The sequence below is a fragment of the Platichthys flesus genome, chromosome 7, assembly GCF_949316205.1.
Source record: "Platichthys flesus chromosome 7, fPlaFle2.1, whole genome shotgun sequence".
Lineage (NCBI taxonomy): Eukaryota > Metazoa > Chordata > Actinopteri > Pleuronectiformes > Pleuronectidae > Platichthys > Platichthys flesus.
Genome location: NC_084951.1, coordinates 28,016,345 through 28,044,110, shown reverse-complemented (window position 1 = coordinate 28,044,110; position 27,766 = coordinate 28,016,345). Strand labels below are relative to the sequence as shown.

Below are 27,766 nucleotides of genomic sequence, written 5' to 3'. Positions count from 1 at the left end.
CAACCCTGCATGGGTACATTCAGTTAAGCTTCTGTGGACATGGGAGCCTGACGAGACGTCCTGAGACAGGTAGTGACAAAATGTTTGGAATAATATCCAGGTTTAGTTTGTTGGCTGGTCTAACTTTTTACACTGCTCACATTATTAATTTGGGAAAACAAGCAATAGCCATTTTCTGTCAGGGTTAGAGTAACAAAAACTCAGAGCAGCTTACATTAACTGTACCCACCTCTGTTTCCGAGTCAGACACAGGTTTGTTTTGGACGTGACGTGCAGTGCCTGATCCCACAGACCTAAGTGTTGCATGTAAAATCTTACTCTGCAGTATGGTAGAGGCTACATAAAATGACTTAAAGCTGCATTTGGCAGACATGTCAAAAACAAACAAGCATTAATCTTTATCTTTTTTATAAATCTTTGTCTTAATTTGCTTGCATTGAATGTGTCTCTGTGAGTGGATAGAATTTGAGAGAAACCAAAGAGTTCAGTAGCAGAGCGGTTGAGATAAACAGATCAATATTGTGAGTTCAAACAGTTTCCAGCACTGACCTAAAAAACCTCCACACTTTCAAAGCCTTTCACATCATGGACCTCAGTGCTTGTGTGAAAAGCGATGTACGACTTGTGTGTTGAATATTTGACTGAGGTGTAGAGGTGAAATGACTGAGCTTAAATCTAAGTTGTCATATAGTTGTGTGTCTGTGTGTGTGCGTGTGCGTGTGTGTGTGTGTGGAAAATATAAAAGACAACACAGAACAATACAACAATTAAATTACAGTGATGGTCCAAAAACACACAAACATCAATGCATCAGCAGAAAGAGAGAGAGTTGTTATCTGTGTATGTGTGTGTGTGTCGTAAAGCGGTGGACTCTACACTTTTTTATGGTCTCAAAGTTTGTGTGAGTAAATCCTTCACTATGAAGAAGTTGTTCTCAGGCAATCCTGTCATGTGAAGAAAATAGCTTAGGAAGGCAGAAGAAGATCATCAAGGACACACAAACCATGTTTCCACCCACAGGAAACATTCCTAACACCCAAACTCTGCAGCTGACCCCCACCCCCCCAAAAAAATCTGTTTCTCATTAGCACTTTTCGGCTCTGCTTTCTCTTTAAGGCCCCGTTGTCTTTGTTTTTCTCTTCCCTGTCGTCTGGGATAACTCTGAGGTCGGGGTGAGGCAACAAAACAGGAGTGAGCGTCCCCAACTGTTTATCGTCCTAGTGAATCCATTAAGTAAACAGCTCGGCCTTCCTCTCTGCTGCAGGGCATGAGGCAGATAAACATTGAGGAAAAAACTCAGCTGCCTGGAGGCAGAGAATCGAACAGTAGTGACAGGAGTTAAAACATGAATAGTTTGTTTCACATATGTGACTTAAAGCTCCTTCTAACGTCCTTGCAGACCCACACGTGTCTTCTTTCTTTCATGTCACTCATCCAGACTCAACGCTGTCTCCGTGATTCCTTTCTTCCTCCTCCTCATTAGCAGAGACAGAATGAATATTCCAATTAGTGACTGTCACATCGCTGTGCCAAGAGCATCTTCTCAGGCTGTCAGCTGGAAACATCGGATAAAGGATCTTGATGGCTGCAGTAATCAAACAACCATATTATACAGGTAGAACCGCTCAACACAATCATTTCCCAAGCAAGGCGTTCCAATTTTTTCATGAGGAGGGGCAAGACGGCATCATAATTACTGACACAGAAATGGTAATTCAATGAACTGTGCTTCAGCTCCAGGGAGACATGTTTTGTGATGAGTGCAACACGATCAACCTCATCAAACTTTTTTTATTAACTAGGCAGAAAAAAACTGTATATTTATTTCGTTGTTAAAATGTGCAGAATTTAAAAAACTTTATGTCTGGGATCCAGATCATTTAAAGGTATCAATATATGATATATATATCATATCCAAGTTTAGATTTGGTTTGAGGCGAATACTCAGATGAAACGAGTATCCGGTATGGATAATGTACTTTCCCGAGCACGAGTACCAATCTGAGTAAAATGTGTCACTATCCGTACTCGTGAAGAATGAAAATCCTCATTGGAAATTTGTGTTGACATCATTCCTTCAGAGGCCAGCTACACACAGAGCCTAGAACCAGTTCACTGCTGCTGCGCCAGCAGCGCCACACAACACAAACATGCTGTGTCACAGGCGCTCTGTCCACAGGATACTAACGTGTAACATGTTATCTATGATCTCATATCGTCAGTGTCCACTGGCCAAGCCGCGGTGTGTAAAGCTTAGACACACATGGAGAGACCCTAACCCTAAAAATATATAAATATTAATAAAAATAAAATGTTGAGTACGAAAACCTGCATTTTACTTAATACTTCTAACCCTAACCCTAATACTGCATGTATTGTGTTCATTGATTCACTGAAGCTTCAAAAAACTTGTGAATAGTTGTCTTGAAAACATGATCTGAAGCTAAATTCTAATGCTGTTCTGTAAATAGTTTTCTAATAAAGAATGAATATAGCAACTTCTAATCAACCCATATCCATGTCAAGCTTTAAATACCAAATCCCACCCACTTCTGGTTTAAACCCCACCCCTTCCAAGTACAGATGTGGATAATTTAGTTGGTTCAATAGACACAGATAATGGTGTACTTGCTCATCCCTACTTTAGATTATTAATCATTACATTGTTTCTTCAGTGTGTTAAGTGAATATTAAATGTTCTGGCCCTTGATGTACAACTATTTTGTTGTGATTGGAGACAGAAGGAAACAGTAAATTAACTAAAAGTCTGTAAACAACAACTTTTTTTCTTGATCTTATAAGTTGTTAAATATACAGTCATACAGTTCTCATACAATACGGTGCTCCTGTATTTGTGCTGCTGGTGATAGTTTTCACAAATATCAGTGATAAAAAGGGAAAAGTGCAGGATGTACTGGAGCCTGGGACATCCACGAGTTATATGACTGTTAGCGACACACCCAGTCTTGGCCTGAACCTTCCCTTTTCAAATAAATATAGTTTCCCAATATTGAGTCAGTTCAAGAGACATTTCCCAACAAATGAGGCTCATAGTGTTGAGTTCCTCTTCATGTGCACAGACATTCAAGTTTCTCCTCTTTATGTTCCACATGTTGATACATTGATAACATTACCATCCCACATTGATTGTGATGCATTGGGGTTTGTTATATAACTTGTAGTTAGAGGCACAACAATTATCACCATTTACTAAAAAACACATCATACAGTGCTATGATGACGGGGATGATGATGGGGTTTAAAATGAACAAAATTTCTCATCATAAGGAGAATTTCAGTTTTTCAGTCAGTCATGTTAATAATAAATAAATTTATTCAATTGAAATTAAATTGTCTTTTGTCTTCGATTTGAATCTGACTTGATCTGCGCGTGCCCCTCACTCCTGCTGTGCGCATGCGCTTCAGTAAGGTCCATCCTCACATACAGGAGTTCACTGTGTGTGCGCGGTTCTCTGAGCTGCGTGTTCACGTGGAGCCGCCGTCACGGCCCAGAACCATTTACCCCGAACCGAGTCCTCACCGAAGGAAGCCGAACCGAGTCTTCACCGGAGGAAGCCGAACCCTGACGAGCCGGTGAGTGACTTGGTGAACGTCCTGGCGCGTGCTGCGTGAACACAGAGGCTCGCGCTCGATGATCAGTTTAATGAGCTCGCGCCTCCGTGATTAGCTTCATGTTCAGCTGCCGCTTCCTTTAAATATGAATACACGTTAATATGAATACACGTTAAGGTTAACGCATTAAGAAACATGAAGGACTGACAGGCACCGAACGACCCGGTTTGATTCACCGTGATGCTCCCGGTCCGCTACGTTACCCCGGGGATGGACACTGACACAACGGACACACAATAAATGATTCAGCTCCTCTTAGGACTCATATGTTCTCTGTTCTGGTCATTGTGTGTCCGCTTTGTGAACATTGTGTGTCCCCTTTGTGAACATTGTGTGTCCCTTTGTGATCATTGTGTATCTCATAGTGTTAATTTGTTTCTCATCCTGCTGTTGTCACTTTAGAGTTGTGCTGTTGGTGCCACTTTTGTTGTCTCTTAGTGAAAGGGGGTGTGATCATATACACAGTCTCATAAATAATTCTAGTTTAGTTCAATTAAGCTTAGTTAAGTCTGATAAAGTTTAGTTCTTCATTTGGATAATTTGTGTACTTTTGTGTAGGGCTGTCATCCTTTTGGCATATTTCATGTTTTTGTACAAATTTATAGATGTTTTTGCGTACGTGTTCATTATGTATCTCTTTTTTTTGTCTGTGTCTTTGCTGCCAACATTTTTGATTTAATTGACTTTTCAAAGAAAAACATTACATTTCACAACATGCAGTCTTTGGCCAAGGGCCCGTGTTATGTCCTGTCTTTTTGGGACCCTTGGGTTTGTGCCGACTCATTAATCCATCCATGGCAGTGAGGTCAAACCGAAATGGAGACAGAGGGGATCTTGAGCCAATCACTGTGATTTCCAGTTGGTGTAGTTGTGCATTTGACCGTGGTCTAATGTGTTATCTATTCTGCACTGAGCAGAATGAGTTTCACATGCTGGCACTTTGAGGGCCAGTGCTCAATAGAAGGATCACACGACAGCCACATGTGCTACCCCCCCCCCCCCCCCCCCCCCAATCGTCCTAACTCAACCAGAGACTATTAGTCCATGTGTGTATTAACCCTTAACCACCATCTTCTCTTACAGTAAAACGTTTTCCTAGTTACGGAGGCCAGACAACTTAATACACATCTCTGCTCTCAGAATTTGCCTCATCAGGTTACAACTGCTGCTCAAAAATGAACAAGCCCTGACAATTAAGTCTTCACTTACCTCATTGTGCAAGATTTATTTTTAAAATCGAATATTTATTTATCTATTTATGTTTTTTCACTGACGAGAACATACCAGGAAAAGTTCCATAAAGCAAAGCTGACTTGTTCCTTTCCTATTATACTACTATTTGGCAGATATGCATAGAATAAAATGGGCAGTTGAGTGAACTGCCATGTGAGTCATGATTTTATCACTTCAGCTTTAAATCACATTTTTCCAAGTTTCAATATTTTTCCATTAAGAGGTTGTTTATAGATTTTTGTCTAAATGAGGAGATTTCGCTGAGAAAACAAGGAAAGTTGTTTGAGCCTGAGATTCGGAGTAAGAGGCGGCCAATGAGAGGAGACACATCAGCCGTGTGTGTGTTGCCGTTCTTTTCTACTATGTGTTGTGTGTTCAAGGAAGTGTGGTACTGATTAAGACGGAGAGTACCAAAAAGAAGCAGATGTGGAACATGGAGGCCTCTTTCTTTTACAGGCGTCTAAATCCCAAAGGAACATTTCACAATTTTTCAGGAAGACTTTTCTTTCTATTTTTTATTGGCAGAGAGGCTGCTGGGTAAATCTGGTTAACACTTGCAGTGGGCTAATGTTAGCGTGATGTTATCACTAGAGCTCAAACAATATATATATATATATATATATATATGCATATTAGTATATGTAGATGTGGCAGTTTACCATGTCACAGCGCTCTCCCACACACAAGCAGACACAACTGATTATTTACACCACACACGCGTGTGCAAACATAAATCAAACCACATCACTTCCTACTTCTCTCTCTCTCTTTCTCGTTCTCTCTGTCTGTCTTTACTGTGCACTGTCTGGAAAATACAATATCTGGACAAACAGACACAAAGAGAAAGAGACAGACAGGCAAGTCAGTAGAAACAGTCGACACTTCTTGTGTTTTGTAAAATTTGTCACATCTCAGCAGCTGAAATTGTCATTTGTTGTATAAAGTATTTCATGTAACTCCAGCTCGTCCACACAGTTTGGTACAGAGAGGGTGTGTTGCTGTAGGATTAATAACCTCATTGAGAACTCATTTGGGAGATGTCTGCTTTACTGACACACACACACATACACACACACACACACACACACAGCTTCTAAACTAAATACAATTTTTAGTAGACAAGCCTTGATTTTATCAGCAGCAGCTTGATAAGTTAAAGTTAGCTTCACGCTGTGTAAGTCAGGTAAAATACTTTTGGACAACCGCTCTAGCTGATGAGACACAGCCTCCCATCTGAACGTGTTCTTCTTAGGCCCTGTACACAACTGGTATTAACATCCATCCTAAGAGATCTGGTCACAAGTGTCCAGTGTTAAGTTGGTGTGTCTCACCTGGTGTTTAAATGTGTTCTGAATGTGTCTCCTGATCTCACCCTCTATCCTGCTCTACATGCAAATGAACACATACGTATTTGTGTTAGTGTTGTTTTGATCCAGTCAACTTTACAAGTTTGTGTTGTTTGTGTGTGTCGGCACGAGAGAGCGAAAGAGGGATAGAGAGACGAGTCAGGAGAGACTGAATGAATCTCATGCAGCTGTGAATGAATATTTTACCAGTTTAATTTTTAAATTATAGGTCTTTATGTGTTGATATTGTGTCGGTGGCTACAAACAAATCGATGAGAGGAAGATAAATAAGTTTGATTCGTAGTGAAACTGCACAGAGACGTCAGCTGAGGAGGACGTCCTTCATCTGTGGCCCAGGATCGTTGCACTGTTAAAAGAATGTGGACACGTGGCCCAGACTCAGAATGTGATCTGATGTGACCAGATCTGAATGCGTTCACACCTGAACTCAGAGCTGACCATTTGTGATCGGATCACAAGAACCACATGGTAATATCAATAGGGCCTTAGTTTGTAAGTCAGAAAGATTACATAATGGTGGAACACCGCATTTCATTACATCAGTCAGAAGATTGTGTTGGTTGTTTAACAGACTCTGAAATGTCAGCATGGTAAAAAACATCAGATCAATAAATTATTCAAACGTTAATAAATATATATAAACCACAAACATGAAATAGTAATTCATAATTCTGTTTCATTTGAAAAAGAGTGAAAATTAGATGTTACAATAGAATGATGACAAACTGGTACTGGAAAAATTTGGTCTCAAAGGAACTGACGCAACATCAAAAAAAACAGAAAACCTCTCCACAGATTTCATCATGGTGGTGTTTGAGAGTCCTCCTCCTTCTGAGCTTGAATCTGACCGAAGGCAGTGATGTGGGAACTGTCACTGATCACACACCAGTGACGCCACAGGACAAGTCACTGCAATTTGTCAAGACTATACACCAAATTGGCTGATTCCTAAGATGTCATCAAACATTGATGATCAAACATTGATGACATCGAAGTGTGATTGAGGTCTGATTTTGTACAGTTTCATAAAATGTATTATCAATCAATCAATCAAATTTTATTTGTATAGCCCATATTCACAAATTACAATTCATCTCATAGGGCTTTAACAGGGTGTGACATCCTCTGTCCTTAACCCTCAGCAAGAGTAAGGAAAAACTACTAAAAAACCTTTTAACAGGTAAAAATATGTAGAAACCTCAGAGAGAGCCACATGTGAGGGATCCCTCTCCCAGGACGGACACAAGTCAACAGATGCCACGTGCAGGAGAACATCATCAATAATCAAAGTCTCTAGCAGCATTGATGAGGGTAGACATCCCGAAGGACAACCCCAACATGACATGCCAAGCAGTCCCGCTGCAAGCACAGTCCATGCTCAGCAACCATCTAGACCACGATCCACCATCCAGACCAGACGCCACTCCAGTCCTCAGTCACCGTCCACCGCCGCCCACCAGGACCCATCACAAGCCACCACCGCGGTCCTGGTCCACCGCCCGTACCCAATGCCAACGCGACATAGGGTCCGCCACCAGCACCACGATCAGCCCATAGGACTCAGAAACCTCCACACTGGATCCACCACCGCGACCCCCGGTGCGCGATCCACAAACCGTAATCCATGGTGCGGCCACAGAGGCCCTGGATCTGCGGGTGATAAAGCAAAGGGATTCCGGGGAAGGGGGATAGGGATGGAGAAGAGGAAGGAGAAGCTGGAAAGAGAAGCTCCGTGTGTCATGTGTCATAAAATAGAACAAGTAACGTTCTGCTGCACTAATTAGCTCTAACTATAAGCTTTATCAAAAAGGAAGGTTTTGAGCCTACTTTTAAACGAACAGATGGTGCCTGCCTTCCGAACTGAAAGTGGTAGATTATTCCACAGCCGAGGGGCTTGATGGCTAAAAGCTCTGGCTCCTCCTCTACTTTTAGAGACTTTAGGGACGACAAGTAGGCTTGAATTCTGGAAGCGGAGTGCTCTAGTGGGTTTATAAGGTATTAACAGCTCTTTAAGGTATAAAGGCGCTAAATTATTAAGGGCCTTGAAGGTGAGGAGGAGAATTTTAAATTCTATTCTAGATTTAACTGGAAGCCAGTTTAGCGATGCTAACACAGGAGACATGTGGTCTCTGGTCCTGGTTGTCTTCAGGACACGTGCTGCGGCATTTTGGACAAGCTGTAGAGTCTTTAACGACTTCCTGCTGGAGCCTGATAATAATGAATTGCAATAGTCCAGTCTCGATGTAACAAAGGCGTGGACTAGTTTTTCTGCATCTTTTTGTGAAAGGACATGTCTGATTTTTGAAATATTACGCAAGTGGAAAAAAGCGGTCCTAGAAATTTGTTTTAAGTGACTATTAAAGGATAAATCAGGATCGAAGATCACTCCCAAGTTCCTTACTGTTTCATTGGAAGCAAGGGCAATGTCGTCTAGCGCAGCTATATCATTAGATAATGCATCTCTAAGGTTTTTGGGGCCAAGTATTATAACCTCTGTTTTGTCTGAGTTTAATAAGAGAAAATTGCGGGTCATCCAGGTTTTTATGTCCTTCAGACATGTTCGAAGTTTAGTTAATTGATTACTTTGTTCAGGTTTTATTGACAAATATAACTGGGTGTCATCCGCATAGCAGTGGAAGTTTACCGAGTGTGTCCTGATAATGTTTCCTAGTGGAAGCATATATAATGAGAATAAAATTGGGCCGAGCACAGAGCCCTGTGGAACACCATGATTAACTTTGGTGCGCACAGATGACTCATCATTAATTTGCACAAATTGGGAGCGATCAGAAAAATACGATTTAAACCAGTTAAGGGCGGTTCCATTAATGTTAATTAACTGTTTTAGTCTTTGTAATAGTTTCTATTTTAAAGGCTTTTAATGGCAAATGGTCCAAAGCAGTAGAAGAGTTGATGTCAGAGAGCTGCTGGCTATAAATAACTTGGTCATGTGTGGCCTAAATGGAAAAGAGGACATTTAGATTGATGCATTCAGTGAAGAACCTGTGACCAAATGCCTTTTCCACCAAAGATGTTCAGACATGTCAGATAAGGAAAAATGCAGAAGGGACCTTCTTAATAACATTAAACATTTAGGGTTAATCCCTGAGTCTTAGTATTGTGCGTCCTGGCTTTATTCCTTTTTGGACACTTGAAGCAAACTGAGTCTTTCTGGGTTTTTCTATCCCGGCAGGTCAAAATGCTTGATGTGAAAAATGATGTTCTGACTGTATTTTCAGGTCTGATATCAGGACTCGACTTACGACGTTTTCAGACATGACTTGGGGATGAAGTCCAGAGAATGTGGTTCAGATTCTGATGACTTTCTGATGACTTTGTACCTGAGGGACATCTGGAAAAAGTGTGTAGATATCCGGAGGCCCTCACTCAGACAATTGTTTTCACATATGAACCTCCTCCAGAGTTCAGTGCAGTCTGGAAACAGCTTTTGAATGATACCTTGAGTAAATGCACACTTTTCAATAGGAAAATTATTAACTCTATGTGGACTGTACTTAGTGGTTTTGTTTTTCATTTCTCCAACTCATTTGTTTGCACAGAACCAAAGGATCTAAACGTGGTAAATCCATACATTGGAGGAAATAATTATTTGATCCCTCGCTGATTTTGTAAGTTTGCCCATTCACAAAGACACAAACAGTCTATAATTTTAATGGTAGGTTTATTACAATAGTGAGAGATGGAATATCAAAAGGAAAATCCAGGAAATCACTTAAAATAAAATATATAAACAGACTTGCATTTTATCGAGTGAAATAAGTATTTGATCCCCTGCCAATAAATGGCTTAGTTCTTTGTGGCAAAACCCTTGTTGGCAAGCACAGAGGTCAGACGTTTCTTGTAGTTAATTACCAGGTTTGTGCACGTATCAAGAGGAATCTTGGTCCACTCCTCTTTGCAAATCATCTCCAAATCCTTAAGGTTTCGAGGCTGTCGCTTCGCAACTCGAAGCTTCAGCTCCCTCCACATATTTTCGATGGGATTAAGGTCCGGAGACTGACTTGGCCACTCCATGACCTTAATGTGTTTCCTTTTGAGCCACTCGTTTGTTGCCTTGGCCGTATGTTTTGGGTCATTGTCCTGCTGGAAGACCCATCCACGACCCATTTTCAGTGCCCATGGCGGAGGGAAGAAGGTTGTCACTCAGGATTTTACGGTACATGGCCCCGTCCATCTTTCCATCAATGCGGTGAAGTCGTCCTGTCCCCTTAGCAGAGAAACACCCCCAAAGCATAATGCTTCCACCTCCATACTTGACGGTGGGGATGGTGTTCTTGGGGTCATAGTCAGTATTTTTCCTCCTCCAAACACGGCGAGTCGAGTTGATGCCAAAGAGCTCAATTTTGGTTTCATCTGACCACAGCACTTGCTCCTAAGACTTCTCTGAATCATTCAGGTGATCATTGACGAACTTCAGACGGGCCTGTACATGTGCATTCTTGAGCAGGGGGACCTTGCGGGCACTGCAGGATCTTAATCCATTGCGGCGTAGTGTGTTCCCAATGGTTTTCTTGGTGACTGTGGTCCCAGCTGCCTTGAGATCATCAGTGATACCCCACGAGGTGGGATTTTGCAAGGAGCCCCAGAACAAGGACGATTGATGGTTGTTTTGTGCGTCTTCCATTTTCGAACGATCGCACCAACAGTTGTCTCCTTCTCACCCAGCTTCTTGCCTATGGTCTTGTAGCCCAATCCAGCCTTGTGCAGGTCTACAATCTTGTCCCTGATGTCCTTAGACAACTCTTTGGTCTTGCCCATGGTGGAGAGTTTGGAGTCTGACTTATGAATGCATGTACAGGTGTCTTTTATACAGGTGATTGGTGACTGATTGACACACAGGTGTCTTTGCTGCAGGTAACATGTTTTTTTCAGTGTATCTAAGGAGTAGGAGTATTTAACCAGTCTGTGGGAGCCAGAATTGTTGATGGTTGGCAGGGGATCAAATACTTATTTCACTCGATAAAATGCAAGTCTGTTTATATATTTTATCTAAAGTGATTTCCTGGATTTTCCTTTTGATATTCCATCTCTCACTATTGTAATAAACCTACCATTAAAATTATAGACTGTTTGTGTCTTTGTGAATGGGCAAACTTACAAAATCAGCGAGGGATCAAATAATTATTTCCTCCACTGTAGCTGCAGTTAGTCATTTAAAAAACCTTAGCAGTAGTCTTCACAACAAGTTCTTTCTTGGCCCAAGTCCCAACCTTCCACCAAGTTTAGTGGAAATGAGTTCAGCAGTTTCTTCATAGAAGATCAGTCCTTGCATTCTTTTCTGTGTCGGTCTTCTCCACCTCTTGACTCCTGTCCTCCCTCATTCCTTACACATCCCTCCTTTCTACATATTTTCATTTAACAGCCAGTGAAAATGCCAAGGAAGAGGATAGTATGTGTTTATCCCTGTCACTGACCAACTGTGTTGATTTTAACCAGCTTCTGCTCTGTCCCCCCCACAGGTTTTTGAATGCTGATCCCAGTTCAGCTGGTTCAACCTTCTCTAATCCTCTGAACCTCAGCGACCCACTGACAGTAACATTCGACTTCTTCATCTTCATCATCTTAGTCTTCGTTGTGAGCAGACATGCCCTCAGCGGCTGGTGGTCCTGTGGGATACACCCCCCCTGAAGGTGGCTGGGGCTGGGCGGTGGTGGTGGGAGCCTTCATCTCCATTGGCTTCTCCTATGCCTTCCCCAAGTCCATCACAGTGTTCTTCAAAGAGATAGAGGTCATCTTCGATGCCACACCGAGTCAGGTGTCCTGGATCTCGTCCATCATGCTGGCTGTCATGTATGCTGGAGGTGAGTGACGTGTGTGACTTTGAATTAGTTGTGTAGTGTTCCAGAGAACACTTGTGTCACTTCTAATGATGGAGACAAGCAGCAAAATCTTTGTGATAAAAAAAAACATCCATCATTTTAGTAAATGTTGCAAAAAGCAGACACTTTTTAAAATTTGGACGGAGAGGTTTTGCTCTTCAGAGTAGCTGCTCATAAGAGGTGCAGACACTTTGTGCTTTTCTACACAGCAACGGAAGTTTTGTCACTATGACCGAAGTTTGTCCATTAAATGTACCGTTGAGATGCCAGTAGGTGGCGCTAATCACCTCCACCAAGGAGGTTCTGTATTCATCTGCAATTGTTTGTTTGTTTGTTAGCAGTTTATGAAAAATCTACTCAAAAGATGTCCGGGGGGGGATATGACAAAAGAAAGAACTCATTATATTTTGGAATCGATCCAGATAAACGACCCAGAAGAAGCAGGTGCTCCCGGAGTGACCGACCAGTTCCCTGTTTTCCATTAGGTACCAGAGTTGAAACGGAGCCCAGCCACCATGTTCACCATGCTCACTATTCTTTTAGCCACTTTTTCCAGATGTTCAATGTTGTTAAATGCAAACATAATAAATCAGCTGTTATATTGGGGTCAAAGTTATATCTACCCAAGAGTTTAGCCAGTAGGTCACTGAACTTATTGTGAATGTGTTCATTGTAGGTGAACATCATATTTCTCTGAATCCACTGAGACGCACTCTGTTTAATGTGCTTTAGTTGAGGCTAATTGGGTTAGTTGAAGTGCTTTATTTATAGAAGTTGCTTTAACCCAACATGAGGGATTTAAAGTCTAAACTCAACCAGCTTGTTGGTGTTGTTGTTGTTGTTTTGCTGATGAGTTCAGTTTCTTTCGAAAATGGACTCTGTCATGTGTCTCAGCATGGTGGGATTCTATTCTCAGTTATATTTGTGCAAAATGTTTCTTCTTAATAGTGAACTCTCAGTGTAGAGAAATAAGAGATAAATAGTGTAATGTTGCAAATATTTACACACAGCAGTTTCTCACTGGCCACTCACTAAAGTTAGTTGATGCATGTTAACATTCCAGTGTCATTTAAAAGTAGTGAATATATGAAATCAACCCCCCGCAGTGACATGGACTCAACCCAAGCTCTGACGTTGCTCTGTGGAATTTGACAGCAAGACATAAACAACAGATCTTTCACCTCCTGTGAGTTGTGAGGTGGAACCTCGGGATCAGACCAGTTGGTTCAGAGCGTCTCAAAGCACTGGTTTGTAGCTCGTCACTCCTCAGACGACTGGTGGTCAGTTCTTATCACTTCTGACTGGGAAGCTTTCACAAACCTTTTTGTTTCTCGTTTACAGCATTATTTATTAGTATAGCTAATTTTAGATAAACTATTGATCAACATTAATTGTATTGCTTCATGGCTACAAGTACATATTTCTATATTCTTAAATGATTAACACATTGTTTTTTTTTTTCATACAATTTTCTTCAGCATATCCTGAAGGTTAAGGTTAACTCCTGAAAATGCTTGTTTGGTCCCATAAACAAAAACCTCAAAGGTTTTTCAAATTTAAGACAAAAAATGTGAGTGTTGGGTATTTCTTCATGAAAAATGACTGAGGCAGATGGTTAACTTTAACTTTGGAGTTACAGATGGATTTGTCCTTCACTCCTCTTTGCAGAACTGTTTGAGCTCTGCCTAGTCACTGGACTGAAGAGACGTTTTCTCTGAAAACAGTCTAAATGTCTGAGGAGAGAAGTCTACGCTTTTAGTAACTGATATTTGCAGTTCAATTTGTATATTAAAAGTGTCATGAGGAACACTTCTAAAGCTTCCCTACACAGACACAGGGTGATGAGACTTCTGGACTCACAAGAATGTGTTCATGATGTGATTCTGACACTAAAACAAACTCAGAGAACAACTTATTAGATCAGGCAGTGTTATGTGTTTGTCCACATTTGACAACTAATGTAGTTTAACAGTGTGTAGACTGAACTTCAGCTCGTTCTCAAGTGGGGCTTGGTTGTAGCGTCTCGTTGCCTTGAAGGAGAACTTGGAGAGTCTTGTTTGAATGATACTTGTTTTCTCAATGACTGTTTGTTGAGCATGAACATCACCATCACATCCTTATTCACCCTTCACTGAAGCAAACCAGAAACAAACAGAAGCCTTGTTTCTCTCCTTTCACTCTCTCGCTCTTTTCCTCTGCTGCCCTTCATATCTCTCAAGCTGCTTTCACACGTGCACTGCACTCTGCAGATCCTCCGAGGCGTGTGTGTGAACCCAAATGTCAGAACCCTGCAGTTTCTGTGGACTTTCTCCAGCCGGCCTCCTAGTATAAAGTCTCCAGGAATTTAGGAGAACTCGATTTGTGAAGGGGGATCTCCCACTGGATCGTCAATATCGATAACCGATGTTCTCAAATTGTAATTTTTAAGCATGTAACTTGAACTTGTCTCTGTATATGAACTGGAATATTCCTGATATGTACTCATTTATTTCTCATATTAAAGTACAGCCACGGAGCAGTTAAACCAAGCATCACTGGGCTAATGTCAATGGTTGGTCAGGATTCGTCCCCCGATCAGGATCCATGTCAAATTTTAATGAGTTCTTCTCTGAACCATAACATACCCTTCCGCTGTTTCATGGTTTATTCCAGTGGTTTCTGTTTACTGAACAACATGCAGTGTGTTCCACAGTATATACTCACAGTGAACATATGCAACAGAGCAAATTTATCTACTGTGGGGCTAATAAATAATTATCTGATCTCATCTTATCTTATCTCTCACAAATAAACAAACGGATGGATCTGGGTGAAAAACTTTACCTCCATGGTGGCGTTAACAATCTGCAGATTCATTAATCATAAATAGTCATGGGAATGTTATTGGGCTCAAGAATATTTGTACCAAGTAACAGTCCATCAAATTGTTGTCAGTATATTTCACTAAAAAAACCTCAGATGTGAACCTGAGGCGGTGTAGAGGAAAAACAAAGCCAGTGAGGTACATTAGGCGACCATGTGTCTGAACAAATGCAAATAAAGCTCAACCTTTAAAACTGATTTTCAACCAGACCTGAAACTTGGATGTATAGAAACAAACAATTTTTTCTCAGACTGAACCATTTTACTTTCCACTGCTGCAACGGTGGCCTGACCCTTTCTGTCTCTCGTCTCTGTGTCCATTTGTCCGTGTCCTCAGCTCAAATCTTTGTATCTAAAAATGGAGTCTGTTCCTTCCACTGATTCGTTCATCCCCTTCAGAGCTGCGTGCCAGCCTGCACTTGTATTCAGTCTGCGTTTAGAAGAGGGAACTGCCGAGTGAGGAGCGGGGGGAGGAGTGAAGTTACATAACGCAAGCCAGATGTTGAAGTAGTTTCATTTGCTCCCATATATGTATATAAACAAGTTGTTCAATCCTGTCTCTCAATTCACTCTTTTCAAGCATTATACCTGCTTGTACTGTAGCATGAGGGAAGTACTAGGGTTTACAAGAAAGTGACTCACTGGTTACACAAGAGCCGTCGCAAGTACACACACTTACTTTTACAGAAGTCTTTTTTTACTGTGGATAACAGTTTGAACTAGGAAGAGGAAGAACAGGCAGTGATTTCACAATCTATATTAATGTATTAATATATAAAAACAAATGTCCATTTATTAAAACCCTTTATTTTGAAGCTTCTCCATTGTCCTGTGGTAAAAGGGATTTTACTCATGAAAAATTAATACTGTGTGTATCATCTTTTTCATAACACATCGTTTTGTTCTTAAAACCATGGACGTTTTAAGAACATTTCCCTTGGTCTCAGCTGGTGACGAACATTTAGCTTGTGTGTCGCTGTTTTTCCCAATTTGAAACGTTGCTCCTTCACTATGAGCTAAACACTCATCAACATCACGACTGTTTATTGTCCTGGCTCCTAAACGGTGGAACGATCTCTCCATCGACACCCGGACAAAAGAAACACATCTCCCGCTGCAAACTAAAAACGTACCTCTTCCGACTACACCTTGAATAAAATTGGAAACTAACACTTTAGTAGCACTTCAATGGCACTTACTTATAGCACTTTGTAGTGTTGCTTTGTTTTTGAAGAAATTGTACTTTCTTGATTCTTGTTGTTCTGGGTTTGTTCCCTCTGGGTTGATGCAATTATTGTGAGTCACTTTGGATAAAAGCGTCAGCGAAATGAAAAATGTAAATGTAACGTGATTGAGTCACTTACTCATCTCCTCTGTGGAGTTAGCACTCACACGCTGACACATGGACAGGGACGCAGAGATGAGAGAAGAGGTGAACAAGGCGGACAAAAAGTGTGAATTCAAGGTTTCAATGACTGATTCAAAATGATTTGTGCTGCTGCTTCAGGATCGAAGCAGAAGCAGCAGTTGGGTTGTATCGTGTCAGAGTCTGAAGGACAGAGGACGTCTCACCTTGTTAAAGACAATGAGACAAACTGAAAAAGATCTATAAGAGGTTTATACAATTTAATTGGCTAGTCGTTTCCTAATTCACCTAATCCTAATCTGGAATTACAAACACCAACATGCTCCTTTTGTGTGTTATTGTGTGTGTATGTGTAGCACAGTGCGGGCACTGACTGTCAGTGTCTCAATGAAAAGTGTGATCTGTGAGACTTCTGATCTTTGTGTGGGAGTGAAAAGAGCGTGTGTGCGTGCGTGCGGGAGTGCGTGTGCGTGCGTGTGCGCACGTGTGTAATCAACCTAACCCCGCCCCCACAATGGGAACAAACATAGTGTCATACGCAGGGGTGTCACAGGTAAGGAAATCCCAGAAGCTTTAACAGCTTGTACCACAAATTCCTTATGGCTGAAAAAATACCCGGCAACATATTTACCATATAATTGCTCCATGAAGGCATAGCCAACTAATAATACAACAGCATAAACAACATTAAATTCCCCGCGGGTTCACTTACGGCTAACCCGGAAGTCGAACACCTATTTACTTACGCATCACGGGCTGCTCGCTGCTTCACACAAACAAACAAAGACGTGACGCTGAACCACGGTAAGACCAACGCTGTGTAATATGGAATTAATGTGAGATTTTAAAATAAATAAACGTAACATTTATAACATAAGACATTGTATGGCGTGGTGATTTTTACAGAAAACCGACGGGTACAAAGGTTTTTAAACTGTAGCGGTGTAATGGTTGAAGGAAGCTTTTGCACTATGCACGGAAGTTTGGATGAAAAATGGACAAGTTAACAAACATAAACACGGTATACGGACCCGGACAACAGACATGCAACACATACAGTTAACATTTGTAATGATTACACGTGTAAACAGGGCCGTGAATTACTGCAGCGACGGTCGCCGTGCGCACCGTCACATTCACATTGAAGCTGCTAAGAGAATCACAGAGTGGGGCGTTCAGTGTCTCCTCCAGAGAAACCCTCCACCCTGAGTAGGCCAGCATAACACAAAAACGAGGTGTGAGGCTTCAGGGATTAGTGCATCCAGAGCGCCCCCTGGTGTTTATGGGTTAGCGACCAAGTGTCAAGGACAAAGGCATAACAGTCGGAGCGAAGCATGATTCAATTCAACTTTGTTTGTATTGTGCAAAATCATAATGTCCATTATCTCAGGGCACCTAACATAGAAAGTCAAGGTCTTGAAATTGTATTGTTCTTTTTTGTCGAATAACTAACTGAATAGAATTTAATCCTTCATTGTCGTTGCACAGTGTATCACAAACTAATACATTGTTCCACACAAGAGGAACAATCATCTCTCCCACAGACACACTGTAAAGATTGTGCAGCCTGTACTTTGTATTCACAACCAGCCGAGTAGCGGCCGCCTGGTTTCATGTGAAGCCCATTCATTCTGACACTGACACGCAAACTGAGACACGTGGCCTTCCTCCTCTCCCTCCTCCTCCTCTCTTCTCTCTACTGTTCATTTTAGACATAAATGTCATTTGTGTACTTACTGGGACGACTGTGTAAGAAAACTCTTAATTTGCTTATATGTATTTACATATATTGATCATTTTGTAAAATATCCATCAGTATCTTCAAACCCAAATGCTGCATCCTCCCAAAAAGTCTCAATGTTTACTGTTTGATTTACCGCTCATTTACTAATTGATAATTAATTATAATAATAAATAAATTTAAATTTAATAACCTTCCACTAGCACAACACTGCTGTGGTCTTAACTATGTATTCACACACTTTTACTCTCATTGTTGTGTGTCGTGTATCTTGTGTATGCAACTTTTGCAGTAACAAGCTGCTCTGTTGCATGTCCTGCCCCCCCTCACCCATACCTCACCTTTACTCCCCCTCCCTCCCTCTGTCTGCAGTTACACAATCACTCATTGTCCCGCTCTTACTTTGACCGTAATTGCACCATCTCCTGGTGAACAGTTAAAATGGCGACCTGATGTAACAAGAAAGTATTTCAGAATCAGAATCAGAATTCTTTTATTTGTTTCAAATATGTTTATTGGGAAACCAATCACATAGCAGAGAAATTAACAGTCGACAGTTTCCTTTGTTTTTACAGAAGGTGAAAAAGTAGTCCCTGACAAAAAAAAGACTTATGACAAAAAAGAATAGCAAGTGAACAAGCAATGACCTGCATCAACAAAACAGATGGAACAAAAAGGACAAGACAAAAAGAAAAGAAAAAAGGCAACAGTTCATACCCTCCCATCACCCCCCCCCCCCCCCCCCCTTCTTGATGATGGAGGTGATGTTCTCTGCCCATCTCAGGTCCTGTGCGATGATCGTCCCCAGGAATCTCAAAGACAAAACTGTTTTAACTGGGGAGTTGCACATGGTGAGAGGGACGGTTTGGGCTGGGCTCCTCCTGAAGTCTGCTACCATCTCTACAGTTTTTGAAGCGTTCAGCTCCAGGTGGTTCTGGCTGCATCAGGAAGCCAGGCTGTTTACTTCCTCTCTGTAGGCGGCCTCATCACCATTGGAGATTAATCCAATAAGGGTGGTGTCGTCAGCAAACTTCAGGAGTTTGACAGAGGGATGGCTGGAGGTGCAGTTGTTGGTGTAGAGGAAGAAGAGGAGGGGAGAGAGCACACAACCCTGTGGGGCTCCAGTGCTGATGGTCCAGGTGTCAGAGACAAGCTTCCCCAGCCTCACGTGGTGCTTCCTGTCGGTCAGGAAGATAGTGATCCACCTGCAGGTGGGCTCTGCCACGCTCAGCTGTGTTAGCTTGTCCTGGAGAAGAGCTGGGGAGATGGTGTTGAATGCGGAGCTGAAGTCCACAAACAGGATCCTGGCGTAGGTGCCAGGGGAGTCGAGGTGCTGGAGGATGAAGTGGAGTCCCATGAGGACTGCGTCGTCTACGGACCTGTTGGCTCTGTAGGCAAACTGCAGCGGGTCGAGGAGGTGGTTGGTTATGTTCTTGAGGTGGGTCAGCACGAGGCGCTCAAAGGTCTTCATCACTACGGAGGTCAGGGCGACTGGCCTGTAGTCATTAAGGCCTGTGATCCTCTGCTTCTTGGGAACGGGGATGATGGTGGATGTTTTGAGGCAGGCGGGTACAACACATTCAGCCAGGGAGGTGTTGAAGATGTCCGTGAATACTGGAGACAGCTGATCCGCACAGTGCCTCAGTGTTGAGGGGGAGACAGTGTCTGGTCCAGCTGCCTTACCGGGGTTCAGTCTCTTCAAGAGCTTATTTACATCTCTCTCCTGAATTGAGAGAGGTGTGATGGGGGGATGGAGGGGATGGGGCAGTCTGGGGGCATTTTTTTGGCGGTGGCTAGTGTCTTTCTCTAGGCTCGGAAGAAGAGGTGTGATACCTGTGTGTGTGTGGGGGGGGGTTAAGGCTAAAGTATGCTTCTCCGAGTCCATAAACTATTAAACAGATTTCCAGTCAAGTTGGTAAAAGTTTTTTTTTTAAATTTAGCTGCAGGTCCAGGAATTTGTATTTATCTTTCTGTAACATTGAGACATATGCCTTTAACATTTTCACTGATTTATCAAAGAATAATTCATGATGAAAACAGATCAGGGGCCTGTACTAACAAGAGTTTCACAAACCCAGAATATCTTTCAGTCATTTAGCCGAACTTCACCTGACAAACTCAGTCAGGCTGGTCTAACCCTAACCTGTTAGGGACAGGGTTTACTGCTTATGACCAATCACAGACATGTATTAAAAGTATTATAGTATTATATTTAACAAAATAATAGTTCTATGAAGTATTTCTGATTTTGATTCATTCAATCAATAAAATGTTATTAGTATAGCCTATATTCGAAAATCACAGTTTGTCTCCTCGTCTTTAACAAGGTGAGACGTCCTCTGCTCTTCACCCTCAACAAGAGTCAAACTACTGAAACCTTTAACAGGTGAAGTAGAAACCTCAGGGACACATGTGAGGACCCGTCTCCCAGGATGGACACTAGTCCAACAGATGTCCTGTGAAAAGAGGACATCAGAGAGATAAAGGTTTTAGCAGCATTGATAAGAATAAACATTTTGAAACATAACTGGGGGTCAATGAATTGATAGATTGATTGATACTTGAAATATCAAGTATCAAATAAGATATTTTTGCACATCAAACTGAAGATATTGATTATTCATCTAATTGTTTCAGCTCTTTGTATAAAGAAGCAAAGATATTTCTGTAAACTGAGTATTTGTTCTAAACAAAATTGCTCTTTTGATTGGTACATTTTCAATCATTTTAAAGCATAATGCTCAAATTCCCTTGTCACTGCATCCCAATTGACAGGATTTGTTGTGGTGTATTATATTATTGTAAATTACTTTGTAAATGTTTTTTTTTTGGGAGGTGGTACATAATTAAGGTTTATTATTTTTACTATCATTGAATCGTTTGAGATCAAGCTGAAAATCTTATTTGGCTTTTGATTGGGTTTAACAAGGTGAATTTATTACAGCAGCATTTTTCACTGTTGTGTTTATGTTGCAGTAAAGTTCAACACTGGTCTAACTTGACCTTTCAACCTCTGATCCCTCTCTTCATTCTTCTTCTTCAGGCCCAATCAGCAGCATCCTTGTGAACAAATTCGGTAGTCGACCGATCATCATAGCCGGTGGTTGTCTGTCAGGGTCGGGACTGGTCGCAGCCTCTTTCTGCAACACGGTGGAGCAGCTGTACTTCTTCATAGGAGTCGTGGGAGGTCAGTATTTCACCCAAATCCAACAGAAATGTAGTATTTGAATATATAAATATATAAAAACGTTTTTGAAATAATAAGATAACACCACCCTGTCTTTGCACTTGTTCAACTTATCATTATGACATTTAGTGGCTGCAGTAAAATAATTTCAATAAAACATTGTAATAATAAAAATATGAATGAAAATATAAATACTATGCACAATAAGTAGAAATAATACTATATACAGAAGGCGATACAAAAAAAGGACCATATAGATGTAGGGTTGTGTTATTGTGCGATTTATCCATTATTTTATAATTCATAGAATGTGCAGCAGTTCTTTCCTGATACAGTTTTCAGTGTTTTACTAGAGGAGCTGTGTTCAGGGTTAGGGGGAGGAGCCCTCCGGTAACGAGACCCTAACCCTAAACCCTCCTGAGAGAAAGAGAGAGGAAGCGAGGGGTCGTCCATCATGGCTTTTAGTTTTTCTTTCTTTTCAGTCACGGCCTCCACACAGTCCAGTTCCACCTCAGAGCCAACCTTCCTCTCCAGCTTGTTCGGTTTTTTTAGGGCCTCAAGTTGGAATTTCACTCAGTAGGTTGGAGAAACCCCCCCCCCCAACTTAGAGATCTAGAAATCTAAGATGGTAGGTTAGGGTTAACCCTCTGCCTATCAAAACAATCGGGAAAGTTGTAGTTTTTACTGTTTATTAGCTTTTCTGTGAATAAATTTGTCGTACACATAATACTGTTCAATTACAGTCTGTGGACGTGTGACTCCACTGTTAGTGTAGTGTAAGGTCGTGTAGGGTTAGTGTAGTGTAAGGTTGTGTAGGGTGAGTGTAGTGAAATGCTGCGTAAAGAGCGGAGGAGCCGAATCTCATGTTGACCAGCGGTGGAATGCACGATGATGCTGCCAGGGGGCGACACATGATACAGTAGAGACTAACCAGCACAAGTCTAAACTGAATGAAGTCAAATCCGTGTGGAGATCACTGACCACCGTTATACACCGACTGTTGTAGTCAGATTTTTCTATAGAAACCTTTATTTGGTCAATTTTAAAGCACAAATATTGAGGCTTGTGAAGTAGCACACCTCTATGGTCACACTGCGGTGAAAAATACATAATGAACAGAAACAAAATTCCTTGACAAAAGAAATAACTTTGAATGAGGGGAAAACACAAAAACCAACAAATATATGAAACTTATCCTAAAAGAATAAACATAAATGCAGCTTTTCTGCACCCTAACTCTAAAGTTTACACATACTGATAAGATGAGATAAAACTATATTGATCCACAGACCGGGTTAGGGTTAGGGTTGTTACAGGCAGGTCAGAATGAGTTAGACAAAAAAATGAAGGAATTATAATTTAAATAAAATAAAAATATGCTAAGTATGTCTAAGTCTGTGGAAGGAGTTATCGGCCAACTGATAAATCGATTTGCGTCTCTTAGGACCTCTCGACAGTTTCTGCAATGAAGATGTCCGCAAACAATCTCTACTCATTTAAGAATTTATTTCATATTCTGCAGAAAACTTTTATTAGCCATAAAGCAACAACATTTACGATTAAGGCATGAAAACTCTGAAATCTACTTCATCGCAACAAGAACTTGCAAGAACTCTGAGATATTTGTCTTTTCCTTTTTTAAAGTCTTATTTCCTCTTCCTCCTCCAGGTTTGGGACTTGCCTTCAACCTGAATCCAGCCCTCACTATGATTGGAACATACTTCTACAAGCGCCGGCCCATCGCCAACGGCATTGCTATGGCAGGCAGCCCAGTGTTTCTGTCCACTCTGGCTCCTCTCAACACCTGGCTCTACGATCAGTTTGGATGGAGAGGCAGCTTCCTGATCCTGGGCGGACTTTTACTCAACTGCTGTGTGGCCGGCTCCCTCATGCGCCCCCTCAGACCCAACCCTCAGCCCGCGGAGCTCGAATCAGCAGCCGGAGAGGCCAAGGCATCGGAGTCGGGACAGCCGCAGCAGAAGAAGACAATCCTGAAAACCATCAACTCCTTCATTGACCTGACGCTGTTCAAACACCGCGGCTTTCTCTTGTACCTGATGGGAAACGTTGTGATGTTCTTCGGTCTCTTTGCTCCGCTCGTCTTCCTCTCTAATTACGCCAAGAGTAAAGACATCAGCAAGGAAAAGGCAGCCTTCCTTCTGTCGGTGCTGGCCTTTGTAGACATGTTTGCCCGACCCTCAATGGGCCTGCTGGCTAACACCAAGTGGATCCGGCCGAGGGTGCAGTATTTCTTTGCAGGTGCTGTCCTTTACAACGGGGTTTGTCACGTGCTGGCGCCACTGTCGGTGGACTACACTGGATTTGTGGTGTACGCCATCTTCTTTGGTTTTGCATTTGGCTGGCTGAGTGCAGTGTTGTTTGAGACTCTGATGGACCTGGTGGGGGCTGAGAGGTTTTCTTCAGCTGTGGGTCTTGTCACTATAGTGGAGTGTGGACCGGTGCTTCTTGGCCCGCCACTCACAGGTAAGATACCCAGCATGCATTTGGGCGGTCCGTAGGGTGAAAGCATGCATTCACGCTCCATTCCATATTACTGTGCCTCATTTCCTCCCACCTCACTCACTGTACACGTTAAGGACTGAAGCAACGTACTGTAGGGCCACGCCACGTCTCCCGTCTGAGGGTTCATTCTTATTTTTCACAGGCACACTCAATCTCATTCAATTATCCAAACACAACTCCAGACCACAACCCTGCATGATCTGAACCTACAGTACGTTGCTTCAGTCAATGGCGCATAGTGAAGAGGAGAGGCAGAGGAGTAGAGTCTGCGTCTGGTCGGGAGGAGGCGCTTCGTAACAGAAGTCAGGAAATAATCCACCAACACTAATCCGAAGTTTGCTCTAGAGTTTATGTGACACGTATTTAGACACATTGAACAAATGCTGCTCACAACATCAGATGTAACGTGTTAGGCACGCCCAGGACATCAATGTTAAAGTGACCAGAATGATCCAGATTCATGATCCGACAGCATCAATTAATAACTGAATAAATGTGACAGAGACACACACATCTGCAGACATGTGACAAGTTCCTCCCTGAGGATTATAATGTAACACAGTTTTCAACCTCATAGTTACAGAAAAAACGATGCCCAGAACACAAAAATATGAATTTAGCAATGGGAAATAAACGATCGATTTAAAAGTTTGATATAATTGTGATATGGATTTTAATTCATATCGCTCAGCCCTAGTTGTCAGGTCGTAATTGTTTGGTTTTTACACTTCCACTAGTTAAGGGTTTTTGGCAGCATATGTATTTTGTAATGTTACTAAATAGAACTCATATGAACTGATAACTGATCGTCTAAAAACACTCAATCAGAACTGATGTGAGTTCACTGTGTAAAGACTATTTTACTGTCTTTGTCTGAAGCTTGACAGCAAATTAGCTTTTCAGCTCTTATATAGTAAGAGTTCTAATGAAGTGTCAGTGATTCCGACTCTGATGTTCCCTCGTATCAAAGATCTTAAATTTGACTCATTTTGATCTTACTTGTTGAAAGCTGCAGAAACTCTGTAGAATTCATTCAAAAATAAGGTCTGTGATGAATAAATTACTTTCATTATCCTTCATTTGCTAATTACTGACCTGGTTTAAACATTTTACCTGAAGAATAACACAAATAAGATTAATAACAACCTTATGTTGCTGTTCACGGGTTTGTCAGCAGAAACTGATTTGACTTATTTTGTTTTTAAATGTGTTCTGCCTTTTTTAATTTAATCTATTTATATTTAATTATTTTAAAGAATATGAATCCAGATCATCATTTGAACTTTGTTAAAACTGATTTGTTTCTCTGTCTCTTCTCCACCTCCAGGTACTTTCTATAACTACTATCAACACTATGACTACACCTACATAACCTGTGGCATCATCCTCATAATCGCCAGCGTGATGCTCTTTGTGGGAATGGGCATCAACTACCACCTGTTGGATCGAGAGAAGAAGGAGGAGGAGAGGCGACAACGAGACGAGCCCAAAGAGGAGCGCACTGCCATGCTGGCCCCTCCCTCTCCATCCAAATCAGATGAGGAGGCGGGCGAGGGGAGCAATGTGCCGGGCGCCATCAAATTGGAGGAAGTGGCCAAAATGGACGAGGACACAGTGTAAAAAAAAGAAAAACAAACAGACTGGTGAAGGACACACACACGGCTTTGCACACTTCACACTTCACACATACATTAGTTGCAGCTACGCACTCTGTCGTGATATAGCGAACAAGCCTAAAGCCATATAAACACTTACAGGATTCAGACCTGAGACCTGCTGCTGTGATGTGAAGCTTGAAGCTGCCCCTCATCGTCTCACTGCGTTGATACCGTTTAGCTCTGGTATCGAACGTGCCTTCAGCAAACTCAAGTCCTGCGCACCGCATTAACACCAGTTATAAAATAACCCAGTCAACTAGTGAGGACTTTACTCTCAGGCTCTTCTCACTAATCACTCGTCCTCCACTCTGCCAACAGTTGTATTGTTACACTACGATCAGAGACTGTGTTGTACATGTACTTTTCCTGCAACTCTGAGACCACATATCCCAAAAGGGACTCGTGGTCTCAGGTTCTGCTCACGTGTCAGACTAAAAAAGAACTTCATTATTTCATTAACAGAACAGAAGCAATACTTTTAAAAATGCAAAGATGAAGAAAAGTGAGAAAGTTGGAACGATGGTGTGTGTGTGTGTGTGTGTGTGTGTGTGTGTGTGTGTGTGTGTGTGTGTGTGTGTGTGTGTGTGTGTGTGTGTGTGTGTGTGTGTGTGTGTGTGTGTGTGTGTGTGTGTGTGTGTGTGTGTGTGTGTGTGTGTGTGTGTGTGTGTGTGTGTGTGTGTGTGTGTGTGTGTGTGCGTGCGCAGCTGTGTAGGAACCTGTCAGTGGCATCAATGCAGTTCTCACACTTTCTATCTCTTGTTCATGTCTCTGTTGCACGTGGACTACGTGCACCTGTGCTACCACCACAGACCGGATCAATTGTGTGGAGACTATCCTCGAGACAAACTCTAATGATGCTGAACATCACACAACAATTCACACATGTTTTGAAAAGCAGGGATCAAGCGTAACATTTTTTTTGCATAATTTCGAAAACATCATGTGTGCAGTATAAACTGAAATCCGGGTTCTTCATTTCAGAAACTGCACTCTCAGCACATTAATGTCTAAACTGTGCGTCATATCAGAGCAATGTTGTGGCTTAAAATTCATAACAGATCAGTCGATGGTTATTGAGCAGTGATCAGTTTTATTGAGAAGCGTCTTAGACTCACCGAACCAGCCAGAACAAACAAAAACATATATGAAGGTTTTAAACAATTCATTACTTGGTCTAAACTTAAGTGTTTAATAGTTCAAAAACATGTGTCTTGAACAATGTTGAAATATTATATAATGAATTTTGTAATACTTTTAAAGAAAGGAACATTATTTTAACTTTTTACATACATTTTTATTATTGTCAACACATTCATTGTAAAGATCAACAATTAACTGATCATGGCAACCAGTAAGGCTCTGCAACTGATAATAATTTCCATTGTCAAGTTATTTCATTTTTTAAATTTGATATAAAATATATAATATCATATAAAAATTTCCAATTCAACCCAGGTAACCCACTTTACTGTTTATGTAGTATTCTCATTCCAAAAGCTTGGAAACACATAGAATATGAATGGTGTTATTCTTTATAATCTGAAAACCAATCAAATCAAATTTCTTTTTAGTGGAGCAGGATTTTTACACTGAAAATGTTTCGGTCAAAGTGTGAAATGACGACATTGAAAATAGCTTTGTTTATTTTGATATTTCAGTGGAAATAGAAATGATTTGTAGACAAACTGAAATATGCTGACACATATCACATGAGAGGTATATTTTAATTTACTCCATTTCAAAATTGACATAATTAATCACTTATTTTGCCTTTGAGAAGTGTGACAACCCTAAGTGTGGGGCTTAGGAACCCTATATGTGACCATTAAGGGTTCAGATTTTAAACTAATACTCATTGATTATTTGTCCCTTGTTTTTTTTGGAGCAGAAATGGAAGTTACTGTCTAACCTTCCCTAACCCTAACCCTGTGAAAAATTTGTGAAGGACTACAACAAAAACATTACATAAAAGAACGTAGTCTTACTATTGCAGTTTTCTTTTTTTAAATGGTACTGTACTTAGCCTCAGCACATTTTTTTTAAATAAGAAGAAATCAATGTGTTAACTTTCTGGAAAATAACTTTTTCTTTTATTTGCGTTAGATGTTTTTATCTTTGTATGTGTGATGTGATGAGACGGCTGATGAATCAGAGAATAAACAGTTTTTAAAGCAAAACTTATCGCATTTGTTTTGTTCTGTAGAAAAACTGTTCTGCTTGGCGCTCACCAGTCTGGTTCCACTCAACTGAGACTGTCCTCCTTGTCTCTGACCAGCTTCACACATCTAGAGTAGCCTTTCTGTCCTCTGTCCTCTGTCCTCATCCTTCTAGACCTCTCTGCTGCATTTGACACAGT

General features: G+C 41.4%; 1 protein-coding gene across 2 annotated transcripts; it reads left to right on the top strand.

The window, feature by feature from the left end:
* Positions 1-27,587, top strand: LOC133956444 (monocarboxylate transporter 1-like). Of its 2 annotated transcripts, none has more exons than XM_062391476.1 (5): positions 1-69; positions 11,714-12,055; positions 21,086-21,229; positions 22,898-23,713; positions 25,080-27,587. In XM_062391476.1, exons 2-5 carry the CDS (start codon positions 11,839-11,841, stop codon positions 25,370-25,372), a joined length of 1,470 nt encoding a protein of 489 aa, XP_062247460.1. In that variant the 5' UTR covers positions 1-69; positions 11,714-11,838; the 3' UTR covers positions 25,373-27,587. The 2 variants fall into 2 exon arrangements, with proteins under 2 accessions (XP_062247460.1, XP_062247459.1); XM_062391475.1 differs by lacking the exon at positions 1-69 and adding an exon at positions 3,437-3,594.
* The last annotated feature ends 179 nt before the right edge of the window (positions 27,588-27,766 follow it).

Coding starts and splice junctions, on each gene's coding strand:
- LOC133956444 (XM_062391476.1), top strand. CDS start 11,839: ATGCCCTCAGCGGCTGGTGGTCCTGTGGGATACACCCCCCCTGAAGGT. Junction 12,056..21,085: donor GGCTGTCATGTATGCTGGAG/GTGAGTGACGTG, acceptor CTTCTTCTTCAG/GCCCAATCAGCAGCATCCTT. Junction 23,714..25,079: donor TCTTGGCCCGCCACTCACAG/GTAAGATACCCA, acceptor CTCCACCTCCAG/GTACTTTCTATAACTACTAT.